This window comes from Schistocerca nitens, chromosome 2, assembly GCF_023898315.1.
Source record: "Schistocerca nitens isolate TAMUIC-IGC-003100 chromosome 2, iqSchNite1.1, whole genome shotgun sequence".
NCBI classification, from domain to species: domain Eukaryota; kingdom Metazoa; phylum Arthropoda; class Insecta; order Orthoptera; family Acrididae; genus Schistocerca; species Schistocerca nitens.
In genome coordinates this window covers 628611943-628627435 of record NC_064615.1, presented here as the reverse complement: position 1 = coordinate 628627435, position 15493 = coordinate 628611943, and the positions used below count along the sequence as shown (strand labels likewise).

At 42.6% G+C, this 15493-nt stretch overlaps 1 protein-coding gene across 4 annotated transcripts in view; it reads left to right on the top strand.

Annotated features, from left to right (window-relative positions):
• The window catches only part of LOC126236730 (luciferin 4-monooxygenase-like), a 223639-nt gene extending 209059 nt beyond the window's left edge, over positions 1-14580 (top strand). For all 4 annotated transcript variants that reach the window (XM_049946259.1, XM_049946256.1, XM_049946257.1 and 1 more), the window contains 2 exons: positions 4272-4437; positions 14050-14580. In XM_049946259.1, the coding sequence (XP_049802216.1) occupies positions 4272-4437; positions 14050-14171 (288 nt within the window). In that variant the 3' untranslated portion in view covers positions 14172-14580. The remainder of the gene's footprint in view (positions 1-4271; positions 4438-14049) is intronic.
• Positions 14581-15493: the final 913 nt, after the last annotated feature.

The window sequence follows — 15493 nt, the reverse complement described above, 5'->3', positions numbered from 1 at the left end:
TGCTCTTGACTTAATGTCTTTTGGATCAACTCATGCTGACCGGTATGGCCGAGCGGTTCTAGGCGCTTCAGTCTGGAACCGCGCGACCGCCACTTTCGCAGGTACGAATCCTGCCTCAGATATGGATGTGTGTGATGTTCTTAGGTTAGGTAGGTTTAAGTACTTCTAAGTTCTAGGGGAATGATGACCTCAGGTGTTAAGTCCCATGGTGCTCAGAGCCATTTGAACCATTTGATCAAGTCAATGGAGTCAAAGACGGACATAAATTCTCAAAGACGGACATAAATTCTTCTAACTTCTCCTCTGAGGCATGTATTAATTTTTCTCGCATCTTAGCTGGAAGTTTCGCCTTCAAAATCTGCAAAATATCTTTACGCGTTATAGCCTCGTCCCAGTATCTAGCTTTGTTTAAATACTTCTCCAAGTATCGCCGTCGACTTACAGATTTTGCAGAGAAAGATTCCTGGTTAAATACTTCTTTCCTTAATCGTTCTTGAACGCCACGGGACCAACACTTAGCGATAAACACCCTCTCAAGTTCCTCTAAGTTTCGTATGTATCCATCGTATCCGTGGCCCATAACGCACCATCACCTTGGATATACCCTGAAACGTGGCTTATCTTTTGCGCTTCAGTCCATGCCCTTGTTACTTGTATTGCGTTGTATTGTATTAGACCGGGGACCTAGAAACGCCGGCTTGGGTTCGTCCCACCTGTAGCCCTCAGTGGTTCACAACCCAACAGGCCACATCAGTTCACTCACCACACCACCGCCCCACACCGAACCCAGGGTTATTGCATGGTTCGGCCAACGTTTCATACCAGACGAGTCAACAACAAATGTTTGCGTGGTAGAGTAATTATGGTGTACGCGTACGTGGAAACGGTGTTGCGCAGCAGTCGTCGACGCAGTGTAACTGAGGTGGGATAAGGGGAACCAGCCCGCATTCGCCGAGGTAGCTGGAAAACCGCCTTAAAAACCATCCATAGGCTGACCGGCACACCGGACCTCGACACTAAACTGCCGACCGGATTCGTGGATCCTTGCCGGGGACCGGCACGCCTTCCCGCTTGGGAAGCAGCGCGTTAGACCGCGCGTGTAGCTGGGCGGGCTCGTCCTTGGTAATACTCCACGAAATCCTCGTATGAATACAACCGGGTTTATTGATTTTTGATCAATGCTCCAACAATTTTTCTTCCATTAGCATTGCAGCGTATACATTATTAGCTTGTGGCACTGCATGTATTCCGTTGTAATTTACATTTCCCATAGGCGAAGCACGTCCGTTACCAAAACATGTTTCTTGGCTCGAGGCCTGCGTTCGCTCTGCTTCAAGCAGCTCATTTCTATAATCTTTTACTGCCCTTCGAATCTGTTCCACATCCTTCGAAATATTTTCTGCAGAATGAACTATTTCGCCCTTCCATTGTTTGAAATTCGCTTCTAATTGTTCTTTTACCTCCCTAATATATCTAGTATTCGCTGAAATTGGTAAGCTGACAATAGGCAATTTGCTTACCGTTTCTTTTATGCTTTCGTCTACACATTGCATCACCTGCTGTTCTTTAGCGGATGCCTGTTCATCTAGTTTAGTTGAGAAATCTTGTTGGTGCTTACTGAAATTTGCTTGCTATGCTAATCGCACTTTCTGGTAACTGTCCTACGGAAATTTCTGCTTCCTCCTGCTTCGATCTAATGGTTTATATTTCTTGGGTAATCTTTTTGATCTCAAGAGGAAACTGCTTTTCCGTATTTCGCAATTCCGTTATCTCAATTGAGATTTGTTGTTGCTGGCTAACTACTGCCTGAATTGCAGCTGACAGTCAGTTTGTTTTTAACAAATGTTGCTTGCTTCTGTGTTACAATTTGTACCACTGCTGACACGTTAGTTTGCTTTTGCGATACTTTTTGTACCACCAATTACATATCAGCTTGTTTCTGTGACATATCATGCACCACAACTGACAGATCCGTCTGCTTTTGTGTTACTGTCGTTACCGATACAGCTGCTCCAAAACTAAAAGGATTTGTCTCCTGTTGAGACGCAGCTGCAATCTCATCTACACTAGGAACTTCACAGATTTCCTAAACGTCTGAAACTTTCTCTTGATCCATTTCAATTAATAATCGAGTCTTGAGCATAATCCAATTAGAAAAACAAAACACCTATACGCTTTTACACACCTAATTTTATACTACTTCACATAACGAATTCTCCTGTAAAGAATTAACAGAATAATTGCCTATGACTACTTCTGAAGAAAATACAGAAATGAACTGAAGATATAGCACAATTCTACAATGTACAAGTTGAGACTATTCAGATTGATACAAGAGTGTTGATCGTTGTTGTGTGCTTGCTTTATATAGCCTGCGGTGATGTGAAGTTCTGCAGTGGGGATCGGAACTGCTCAGCTCACACGACCGGACTCCACGAATATTAATTATTGTACATGAAAAACACACACAATATATGGATTAGTATATGCATACAATAGAGAAATACAATATATACAAGAATTACTAATTGTTGGATGTCCTGTACTCTGACGACAATTAAGTATATGATTATAATTGGTTAGTTAATTAAAAATATTCTTTATTTATTATTATAAATACATGTTCTTTATGTGTGCTTTTAATTTAAATATTGGTTTAGCTATTGGTTTTAGTTGGTTTAGCTTAGTTTCTTTTTTCCTTTTATCTTTACTCTCCTGAAAACCTGGAAATCATAAACATTTCGTTTGAAATACCATAACAGAGCAAGAGATGCATTCCTCAACGTCGATCTCGTGGTAACTCCTCGTCGTCACCTGCTCCACCTGAAATCTCTGAAACCTTTGATTCGCTACGCAGATCGTTCGGCACAACTGTGTGCTATGTTGTTTGATGAGTCTGGACGATAGGTCCAGCAATTTAGCACTTCTAAAGTTTATTAATTCAGAGTTAATCTGTCGATGAATTATGACCGTGAAAATGCAGGTTCGCACTTTCGTTCCAAACTTCACCTCCGAGCGATCTACGTCTCGTAATATCTGTACCGTTATAATTAACTAATTTCGGTATGGAGATATACATACCTTGACTACTTGATGTTAGTTATTGGATTTTTTTTCGTCATAAAAACTATTTGAACATTTATTCTTTGTACTTTTCCAATGTCATCCGTCAGTCCCACCTGATGCGGATCCCACATCGCGCAGCAATATTCCAGAATATGGCGGACAAGCGTGGTATAAGCAGTCTCTTTAGTAGACCTGTTGCACCTTCTAAGTGTTCTGCCAATGAATCGCAGTCTTTAGTTTGCTCTATCCACAATGTTATCTATGTGATCGTTATTTAGGTTATTTGTAATTTTAATCCCTAAGTATTTACCTGAATTTACAGCCTTCAGATTTGTGTGACTTATCGCGTAACCGAAATTTAGCTGATTTCTTATAGTACTCATGTGAACAACTTCACACTTTTCTTTATTCAGGGTCAATTGCCACTTTTCGCACCATACAGATATCTTATCTAAATCATTTTGCAAGTCGTTTTGATCATCTGATGATTAATGACAGCGTCATTTGGAAACAATTTAAGACGGCTACTAAGATTGTCTTCTATGTCGTTAATATAGATCAGGAATAATAGACTGCCTATAACACTTCCTCTCGGAACGCCGGATATTACTTCTGTTTTACTCGATGACTTTCCGTCTATTATTACCAACTCGACCTTTCTGACAGGAAATCACGAATCCAGTCGCACAACTGAGGCGATACTCCGTAGGCACGCAGTTTGGTTAGAAGACACTTGTGAGGAACGGGTCGAAAGCCTTCTGGAAACATAAAAATATGGAATCAATTTGACATCCCCTGTCGATAGCACTTATTACTTCATTCCTGAACGGTTACCGTCCAGTATAACCTACTGGGCTCTGTTGGTCAAATATTCCTCGAGACAATGACTTGTTTGCGAAGATATTCCGTATGGTCGTCTACGACGTGGTGCAGTGTGGTACGCCTTTCGGAGATCTAGGAAACTACCTGTTCACGTGCAAGATGCCGTGTATGAATAAAACAGGCAGTGTTTGCCACTAGTGTCTTTCTTCTGAATCCGTGCTAATTCTGTTTCACTCCAGGAGTGTCATAACGCTACCAAAAACACAGGAACCGAAACAGGTTGCACCTCGTTTAGCTTCCGATGGCGTTGGACCACGCAAGAGACACTCTCTGAGCAGAGACGCGAGGGCAGTTGCTGCAGATATTCTGGTGCGTGTGAACAGGTGCTGTCGCCGCAGCTGGAGTCGCTGCTGATGTCGCACCCCAGCGTGCAGCTGGCCGCCGTGGTGGGCGCGCCGCACCCCACCGACCAGGAGCACCCCACCGCCTTCGTCGTGCTGAGGCCCGGAGCGTCCGCCACCTCTCAGGAGCTGCAGGCGCTCGTGGAAGGTGAGTCTGATTAGCGAAACTATTTGGAATACGATGTTCCACATGGACTACCCGGGCGGATACCGTATACGGCATGCACAATTGACGTGGACTAATTTGCGGTTTTACGATGCCTGTCCATTAGCAAAGTGGTGTTGGGCAAGATAATGGAAAAGAAAGGTCAACATTCTTTCCAATCCATCCCTGATACGCCCTTGATACTATGCTCTTTTCTGCCTCTGATGACAGCGTCTTCTACCCTTCCTTCAAATCTACGTATCATAAATTTTTGTAGGTAAATTACCCAGTATTTATCTAGACATGACTGCAATGATGAACTACATTACATCTATAGGCTGTTTAGCTAAGTTGAAAATTTCGAAATTCTGTTTTCACTCAAATGAATTATGAAAAAGCTCTCACTAAACGACGTATAGTATCTTAGGATTACAATATAGTTAGCGAAAGGCTATTTACAACCTGTGCAGAAATGAGACGGTAGTTGTAAGAGTCGAGGGGCATGAAAGGGAATCAGTGGTTCGGAAGGGATCAAGACAGCGCTACAGTCCATCCTCGACGTTATTCAATCTGTACATTTAGAAAGCAATAAAGGAAACAAAAGAAAATTTTGCGATGGAATTAAAGTTCAGGGAGAAGAAATAAAAACTTTGAGGTTTACCGACGACATTGTAATTCTGTCAGAGACAGCAAAGTACTTAGAAGAGCAGTTGAACAGAATGGGCAGTGTCTTGAAAGAAGGATATAAGAAGAAGAACAACAAACGCAAAACAAGTGTAATGGAATGTAATGTAATGAAATGAGGCGATGCTTTGGGAATTAGATTAGGAAAAGAGACTCTGAAAATAGTAAAAGAACTGATGATGGCTGAAGTAGAGAGGATATAAAATTAGACTGGCAATGGGAAGCAAAACGTTACTGAAAAAAAGAAATTGTTAACGTCGAAATGTTAGGAAGTCCATTCCCAACGTATTTTTGTGAACTGTAGCCCTCTACGGAAGTGAAATATGGGCGACGAACGCTTCAGACAAGCAGCTTTTGGAATGTGATGGTACAGAGAAAAGCTGAAGATTAGGTGGGTTGATTGTGAAACTAATGACGAGCTAATATTGGTATTGGAGCTAAATGGGGTGTAAAGGCGGGAGGGGGTGGGGGGAGGGGGGGATGCAGAGTGAGACGAAGCGACGAGTACAGTAAGCAGGTTCAAATGGATCTGGGTTGCAGTAGTGATTCTGAAATTATATGATCCTTGCACAGGATAAGGTTTCGTGGACAACTGGCTCAACCCAGTCTTCGGACTGAACAATAGCAGTCTCTTCTCATAGCTCAATTATTTAGAGAATACTGTTTCAGCTTTGCTTTTTAAATAAACTACAGTATTTTCTGCTGCTAGTATCGTAGTTGTAAATGAGACGAAGTAACGGCGTTTGACTCTTTAAAAGCTGTATAATAGTTTCCGAGAAATTACAGTATTTATAACATAGGAGTAATTTTGAAAATTAAATCAATTGTTCTACTACGGGGAATTTGGTGTTGTTTTACGGAACAGTAGTGTCAGATTGAAGAGGCACTCCAGCCTGACGCAGCTAAAAGAGTCTACTTATTAAAGCGGAAGGGTGGACAGAAGTTAAATTATATAATGATACCAATCACAAATGGTTACATGCAGCTGAACTGACTCACCAAAGGACATGGTATCTAAGTGTCATTCACCGGTTAACTACGATAACAATACGCGCCTGTTTCTGACACATCCTTGTAAGAAAGGCACACGTCAAGAATTGAACGGATTTATAAAACAGGAAACTGAGATATAAAGGTTATAGAATAATAACTTGGTGTCATTAGTTTAATGTAAAGATACACTATTACACTGCAAAATTCGACCAACAACAGCAACAAAATAATATCCTAATTAACATACCTTAAAATTCCATTCATGTCATACGTTTGCTAATGCCACTGGTACTGTAATATACGTTTTCAGTCGTTGGTGCAAGCACTTCTTGAGTTCGATGTTTCAAAATCTCTTGGTTAGTCGGAACTTGTGCACAGACTTCATCTGTGAGTTTACCTCAGAAAAACCTCCAGTGGCGTCTAATCAGGCGAAACTGGCAAGCTAACCGATAACGGCTTTATGCTCTGTCCAGCGGCCAGGTAAGAGTTGGATGAACGCTTTCCTAGTCACGAGCGACTAGTGTGTCGGGCACCCATCGCGCTGGCATCACGTACGTATACATATTTCAAGTGGTACTTCTAATAGGAGAACCAGTACCACTTCGGTAAGAAATTGTGCGCCTCTTTTACACGTTAATGTTTTGTCATTGAAGTAAGGGCCATTGCTTGATTCCAATAATCCCATACGAAACCTCTCCATGCTTCTGGTGTTCAAGCAGTCAGCTTGAACATCAGAAGCAATGGAGAGTGAACGTAGGGATTCTCAGGTGTTTAACAATACGTATTTTTTACATCAGGTTTCCATGGTTTGTAAGGGGAGCTTCTTCAGTAAAGATAATTCTTTGAAGTAAGAACTCAGTGTACTGCTGGCGCTTCAGAACCAAGCGACAGAATTTCAGTCTGTTTGCACGTAAAATGCGAACAAAGCTGGTCTGAATTATTCCTGAGACACTCACAGTTTCTCTGGACCTAACTTGTGTATTACGAATAACAACTACCAGAGTGTCTATTTACTTCAGTAAAGTTGTTGCAGGGTTGATCCTTAAAATTAATAAAATCTCTCGGGCTATGATGCCATGGTCGAATGGCTTTCACATTTAAATCAAAAGTTTCGTCTCCATCTGCGGATGACGATTTCAAGGGGGAACACAGCTTCTTGGACTGTCCGATTCACACAATAGCTCGCTACTGACAGCAGTGAGCCACGGTATTAATTGGACACTCAAAGAAGCTGCGGTCCTCCTTCAAAATATTATCCGCATATGGAGCACGAATACAAACAGGAGAAAGTTTCACCGCGTGCAGGCGGGCATTATCTTGCTGAAATTCACGCCCAGGATAGCTTGCCAAGAACGGTAACAATACGGGGCGTAAGATATCGTCTATGTATCACTACGCTGTTAAAGCTGCCGCAGATGACAACTAAACGCATCCTGCTATGAAACGACACGGCACCCCAGAACATCATCCTAGTTGTCGCGCCATATGGCGGGCGACAGTCTGGTTGGTATCCCTCCACTATCCGAGGCGTCTCCAGACACGTCTTCGCTGGTCACCAGGGCTCAGTCGAAGTTGGACTCATCACTGAAGACAACTCTACTCAATTCAACGAAATTCCACGCCAAATGTGTCCTACAATACAGCAGACGGGCTTGTTGGGGTACAGAGGTCCACGATAGACGGCACAAGAGGCGCCGTGAGCTCCGCCCTCTATCTCTGTGCCGCCTATTAATGGTCCTCGCGGACGCTGAAGCATCAGTTGCTGGCTGGATCGATGATCATGATGTGTCCGGGGCTCTGAGTGCCACTCTCTTTGCTCGGTTCTCTCATTTTGTCGTCCCTCTATGTCGACCGCTTCTTTCTTGACGCTGAGGTCGGCTATGGTTCACCCATTCCTGCCAACATCGTCGAATAGTGGCATCACTCCCGTTCAAATGTTGGGCGATTCACCGATTACTCCAACCGGCTTTTTCGAGCCCAACGACACGTCCTCTCTCAAATACTGACCTCCGCATATACTGTTCACGAGGCTGTCTGCGAGGCAAAGTTACAGACCAGCTGAGTACACAATGAATTTCGCAAAGACTTCATGCACCGACATCGACATGTCCCCTGTTTACAATTCTGGCCAGGTGCGAGGTGAAATTGCTCTGCAGCGTCACACATTGAGCCATCGGCCGACAAAGTTTATTATTTTACATTTGCCGTCGACATCTGTATGAATATTAGTTTGCATCTAATTTGCACAAATCCTTCGTGGTGCTAAGTTCTTTTTTATCTTAGACTGTATATTAAAGATACTTGGATGATGCTATTAATTCTTCTGTTTTGGAATTTTATGGTGATTAAAATTCTACACATTTTAAAAACCAAATACATGGTGTACATAAAGTCCGGGAACACTTTCAATTATTTATTGCACAAAAACCAAATATTGTACAGATATCACACATATGACATTTTGAGGAGAGTCCCTGATAGCTTTTTCTCATGTTTACCGTCACAGCATAGTTTGGTAATTTGCCGATAGTCAGCGCTAGTCGCAAACATGACGAGTTCAGGTGTGGAGCGAGCTTTCTATGTGTTGGATTTCGACAGAAACAAGTGTGCTACAGCTGTTCAACGGATGTTTAGAACCAAGTACGGTAAGAAGCCACCAACAAGGAAGGCCATTTACCACTGGCACAACAAATTCGTTACGACGGGTTGCTTGTGTCAGGCAAAGAGAATCGGACGTCCCAGTGTGAGTGAAGTGAATGTGGAGCCATGTTTGCGACTAGCGCCAGCTATCGGCAAATTATCAAACTACGCTGTGGTGGTATACAAGAAAAAAAACTTTCAGCGTTTCTCTTCAAAATGCAATATGTATGACATCTGTACAATGTTTAGTTCTTGTGCAATTAATAATTGGAAGTGTTCCCTGACTTTATGTACACCCTGTATATAAATTGTGGACGGTTAAGCCACAAGCCACATTTTGTTGGTCGTGTGCTATCTTGTACCTTGAAAAATGAGCATCTTCTACTATAGAAGATGGAATATTTGCAAATGTAATGAGTTTATTTAACTCCTTAACAATTTTATCTGCATTGAAAATAGAATTCTTTCTTAGTTTTGAATAGCTGCTATTTATTGTATTTAACTTGAAATTGGCTTTTGATGATGTTTCTACTTAATATGACTGAATGTACTGATTATTAGTGAGATGTAGAGTAATGTTGTTACAGAGAGATGGACTGAACAAAAGCATGTACCCATGAGAAATGGATGCTTGGACATAAATGCAGATGCTATCCAAGCCTGCAGACTGAGCTGTTTTATTTGACCAGAAAAGCACTTAAGCAATGTCCTCAATACGTGCAGTGTGCTGCGTGGTTGTGAGTGCATAGTGTCATGAATCCTGATATTCCACCTTTTAGAGTTTGGCTTAACCAAAATCAAGCACGTAAAAAGGACCGAGCCAGGGTTTTAAGTACACATTATTCACCATTTGACAAACTTCATTACGATTAATAAAACACTACATGTGTACTAAAAGAAACAGTTTCTGAGATCAACAAGATTAATGTTAAAGACCAATTGAAAAGGGCACAACAGTTTGGGTTCCAACAACAGTTTTAAAGTGAAACAGGTTCCTTTATCAAATTATAACTCTTTATGAACACGTCCATAGACTGGAAATCGTTAATGTCAGATCAACCTTAGAATACAATGAATGAAGAATCAAATTTAATGTTTTGTGCTGCGGCCTTTTCTTTTCGCACTTTTTTCTTTTGTAAAGTATTAAGAAACTCTATCTCGCACAAGACCGGTCACAGTTCACAACGTGCAGCCACAATGCTCAGCAGAGATAAATCCATTAAACATGAGGTCTAAGCCAAGTAATGCAGATTATATCCTTTTCCTCTCACAAAATTTGACTGGTAACATCAAACACAGTAAAGAGAGCCCGACAGGGCGATGATCTTAAAAAAAAAAAAAGGAATAACCAAAACAATTTGTTTGTCTGTAGGCACCGCACCTACGAAATACAGTCAACCGTGGCCAAACCAAATGGGGCGAACCCAAGGCTAGAGCCGTTTTAGCCCCCGACATTACTAGCAAGGGGAGGGGGGGGGGGAAGAGGGCTGTCGCATTAAATAAACTACTTAACGGAGAGAATGAGCAGATTAAAACGAGAGTTGCTTCCCATAGTAATAGAAACAACTTTGGCCAAATTTAAAAACACACTACACTATTAAAACAAGGGGGACCAACCTGGCATAGAATAACTGGCCGCTTAGGCCCATTAGAACGAAAAAAACAGTAGTTACATTAAACAGTTAATAGGTTACAATTACATAACCTGAAGAGCAGTGACCTCGTCAGCGAAGAAGGTGCATGACGACGTGGCTACAAAGTAACTACTTTTCAAGAGACACACAAAGCGCCATACCACACTTTTCGTGACGCTGGAATAGACTAAGGCGCATCTAAGTCCGTGTGGTGTCACCGCTAGACACCACACTTGCTAGGTGGTAACTTAAATCGGCCGCGGTCCTGTAGTACATGTCGGACCCGCGTGTCGCCACTGTGTATTCGCAAACGTAGCGCCACCACAGGGCAGGTCACAAGACACGGACTTGACCTCGCCCCAGTTGTACGGACGACATAGCTTGCGACAAGACGTATCACGTCTTCCTCTCATTTGCCGAGAGACCGATTAAATAGCCTTCAGCTAGTCCATCGCTACTACCTAGCAAGGCGCCATGTGTATCATTGCTAATTGCTTACTACTATGCAAGAGATGTATTTCAACAAGAACAAGACTACATTAAAGTTAAGTATATTAAAATCTCTCTTCTTTTCTTTATAGTTTTCATCCAGTCTCCTGTTTCAGAATTTACGCCCGTCTGCGTTAGTTTCGCGTGCACCTAGCCACTCATTGTGTCGAGACCTTAGGGAATCGACACAACAGTCCGGACCACTATTACACGCTCATCGCTGCCACAGTTACAGCACTCAGGGAAAACGGTAAAATTGAGTCAACGTTGTAGTACACACGCACTGCGGGTACCACAAAATATGGTGGAATAGCAAAAAGTAGTTCCAAGAGTACTGCCATGCCGTGCTGGATTAGCCGAGCGGTCTAGGGCGCTGCCGTCATGGACTGTGCGGCTGATCCCGGCGGAGGTTCGAGTCCTCCCTCGGGCATGGGTGTGTGTGTTTGTCCTTAGGATAATTTAGGTTAAGTAGTGTGTAAGATTAGGGACTGATGACCATAGCAGTTAAGTCCCATAAGATTTCACACACATTCCAACATTTGAACAAGTAGTGCCATGCATGGACTACGCCACCTAAACAGCCAGAAGTTTGCGACTCAACTTGGCTCCGCTCCGACTTATATAGACACTGGGAACGAGACAGGCGGGGCAGGGAGACTCTTACCCGATTGGAACACTGACACTCGCCACGAATCAGCTACCATGCTCAGCTAGATTATCACACGGCAAATAAATCAGTTCCTAAAAACCTGAGTGATATCTACACTAAGAAAGCCACCGTACACACGTAAAATACCCAACGGCCAAAGACAGTATGCGTTGCCACAATTTCGTGCCACGTGACCCCCTCGACACAGAAAGAGGACGACGCCGCCGACCACCCACCAATGGTGGCAGCTCAGTGCTCCCCGCGGCAACGCCTCCCTTACCCGATCGCGCCACTACCACCACTCCCCCTAGATGAACAGCGCACACTATTCCGAAGCTGCGAACTCATACGGACACATTTGCGAAAGGAAAGGGAGCCGACACGTCTCAAATTCGAGCGTGCGCAAATTGTTGGTGTTCGTAGGTAGCCGAAGTGTTCGTGTTTCACGAGGCACTGTGTGGAGTATTTCTACCGCATACAGGGAAATCGGAATACATCATCCGCTAAGTGACGATGCGGACATAAGTGTGTGTTGAGTGATCGTGACACACGGTCATTGAAGAGTATTGTGACGACAGCTGCAAAAGTTACTGTAGAACTGCATATCGCACTCATCAGCATCAAAACATTACGAAGGGAGCTCAATAAGCGGGGGTTAATTGCAAGGCGAGCTGGATTTCTAAAACTACTCATCAGCGGTGCAAATGTCCGTCAACACTCGTGGCCGAATTTACATGCCAATAATGGAACTTGGCTGGGGTTCAGCGATAATTTGGGCAACCATATCGTTCCATTGCACGGACCGCATGGTTATCCTGCAAGGTCGTATGTCTACCACGGTTCGTGTGACCATTTTGGTTGATCAGGTCCATCCCACTGAACAGTGTTTGTTCCCCGCCTGTGATGCTGTGTTCCAAGACACAGCTCACATCGTCCATGACTGGTTTTGGAGGCAACAGGATGTATTGTTGCACCTCCCATGGTCACCACAGCCACCAAATCTCAATTTAGCTTTTGTGGTCTACTTGGAGAGAAGGGTGCATGATCGCTATCCGTATCCATCGCTGTTATCTAAACTTGCCACTATTATGAAGAAAGGATGCTTAAAGACTCTCTTGAAAATCATACAGGATTTTGTTTATGCATTCTGAGACGACTGGAAGTTGTTTAAAATGCCCACGTGTTTCCTACTCTGTATTCGTCATGTTAATGTGTTTTTAGTATTTCCTTATTTTTGTCTGCTACTGTACATTATTAAATCAGTGTTAAAAGGTTTCCTCGATCGCAACCATTTTAAATTCTACATAATACTTGTTCTAAAGACATGACCATATTGTACCTTCGGACATTTTTTCACTTTTTAAAAACAAAGTTACTTTTCCAGAGTAATTTTTGAAATTTTAGAAGGAAAACTGCAGCGTACAAAAAGTCAAAGGTATCATTTAAAAATGAAATAAGAAAATATATTTAAGTTGTAGTCCATTAAATTTCGAGCATGCAGCCGCGCAAATAAAATTTCCTCCACTGATATTCCGGCCGCGTATCGTCCGGCCATCCTCAGAGTGAGTCGCAAGACTGACGACAAGATGCCAAGCGCGGCGTTATATGCTCGACCGCGGCGGCATTGCGCATGCGGGTCACAGATGCTGGTCGGCGACAGAGAAATACGCCTACACATGCACCGCCTGTGGCGAAGGCGTACAGACATTCGATTCGCTTATCGATGTATGATCGGCGGCGGTGACATCATGACGACTTCTCTGCACTTTAATTACCCCAAGAGCCTGATTCCATGCTTTGTCTAAATTAAAACCATTATCTCTATTTATTAAATTATTAGCTAATTTAATAGCTTCCTTGTAAACAGATTCACAAAAAGAAAAGGTGGATGTTAAACTCTTCCTTGAAAACAGATTCCCAAAACGAAGAGGTGGATGTTAAACTCTTCACATCACTGTAATTCATGCAATGTCCTGTATCAATACAATATTCGGCCATAGCTGACTTGTCTGTCTGTGATTAGCGTGTGTATCTTCGATGCTCCACACATCTCTCATGAACGGTGCGTGTTGTTTGACCTATGCACGACTTCTCACTATTTCCGTAAGGAATCTGATACTCACCCGCTTTACGAAGCTGTAAATCGTCCTTCACAGAGCCGAGTAAAGCTGCAATCTTCGTGGAGGGTCGGAAGATCACCTTAACAGTGTGTTTCTCAAGAATACGTCCTATCTTCGAGGAAAGAGCAACCACATAGGGCAAAAACGCACTAGATCTGAAGGAATTACTATCTTGTTCCACATAACGTACCTGCATTTTAGGTTTTGCGTCGAATGCTCTACGAATTTGTTTCTGAGAAAATCCATTCGATTTAAAATTACTCTTCTATTACAGGTTTGGCTAGAAGCGGAGTTCTGAAAAGTATTGCGAGATGCAGCACTCACTGCTGCTGATATTTGTCACGTCTGCGCTTTATAACATTAGGCAGTGCAGCTCACGCACCTTTGATTTTCTTTGTTCTTGCAGATAAGGTGGCGGACCACAAGAAGCTGCGAGGCGGCGTGAGGATCGTGGGGGAGCTGCCGCACACGGCCAGCGGCAAGGTGGCCAAGAGGGTCCTCAGGAGGTGGGCGGCGGGCGGCCAGTAGCGCCAAGCAGCGCAGAGGCCGTTCCCGGTCCCCAGCGTGCACTGCCATCAAGAGCCATCAACTGCCTCATAAATCTACGTAAACAAAAGTCAGTTGCCACGTGTATGAAAGATTATCACCTCAGAATGGCTACATCGGTTTGACCTGTTTTTGTGTGTGTCAGTTATTGTTACGACAAGGATCGAAAGAAAATTTTTGAAAAATCCAGTTGAAAAGTCGGAAATTAATATCAACTGTCACATATGTGAAGTATCATCAATTAAGAATGGATTGACAGATTTTGTTGATTTTTGTTTTGTTGTGTTCGTAATTGTCAGGAGAAGGTTTGTATGAAAGAAAAGTTTTGAAAAATTCGTCAGAAAAGACGGATATTAAAATTAATTGTGAAAGATCGTCACTTCAGAGCGACTCGGCCGATATGGTTGACTTTTTTTGTTCTGTTCGTTATTGCGGATAGTTATGTTATCTATGACTTGTAAAAGAAAATAAAAAATTGCTTTCAATGTGGCATGTTACATGTTTCCATAACAAAAAAACCTGTTTGACAGTTATACACAAAATATATAAATACACATGAAATATATAAAGGGAAACGATGCTCCCGAAAATTTCGAAAAGTTCTTCACCAATTTACTACAAATTTTTATGCGACAGCCTAACGTACGAACGACATAGGCTGTATATTTTTGTAATATATAAAAGCCTACGTCCGTTCGAAACTTCGTTGTCATATATATATATATTGTCCTCATGTACATCATGTGATGTACTTGAGGACAATATTATGGAAATGGAAGAGGATGTAGCTGAAGATGAAATGGGAGATATGATACTGCGTGAAGAGTTTGACAGAGCACTGAAAGACCTAAGCCAAAACAAGGTCCCGGGAGTAGACAACATTCCATGAGAACTACTGATAGCATTGGGAGAGACAGCCCTGACAAAACTCTACCATCTCGTGACCAAAATGAATGAGACAAGCGAAATACTCTCAGACTTCAAGAAGAATGTAATAATTCCAATCCCAAAGACAGCAGGTGTTGACAGATGCTAAAATTACCGAACTATCCGTTTAATAAGCCACCGCTGCAGAATAAGAATACTAACACGAATTATTTACAGACGAATGGAAAAACTGGTAGAAGCAGACCTTGGGAAAGAACAGTGTGGATTCCGTAGAAATGTTGGAACACGTGAGGCAATACTGACCCTACGAATTATCTTGGAAAATAGATTAAGGAAAGGCAAACCTACGTTTCTAGCCTTTGTAGACTTAGAGAAAGCTTTTGACGATGTTGACTGGAATACTCTCTTTCAAATTG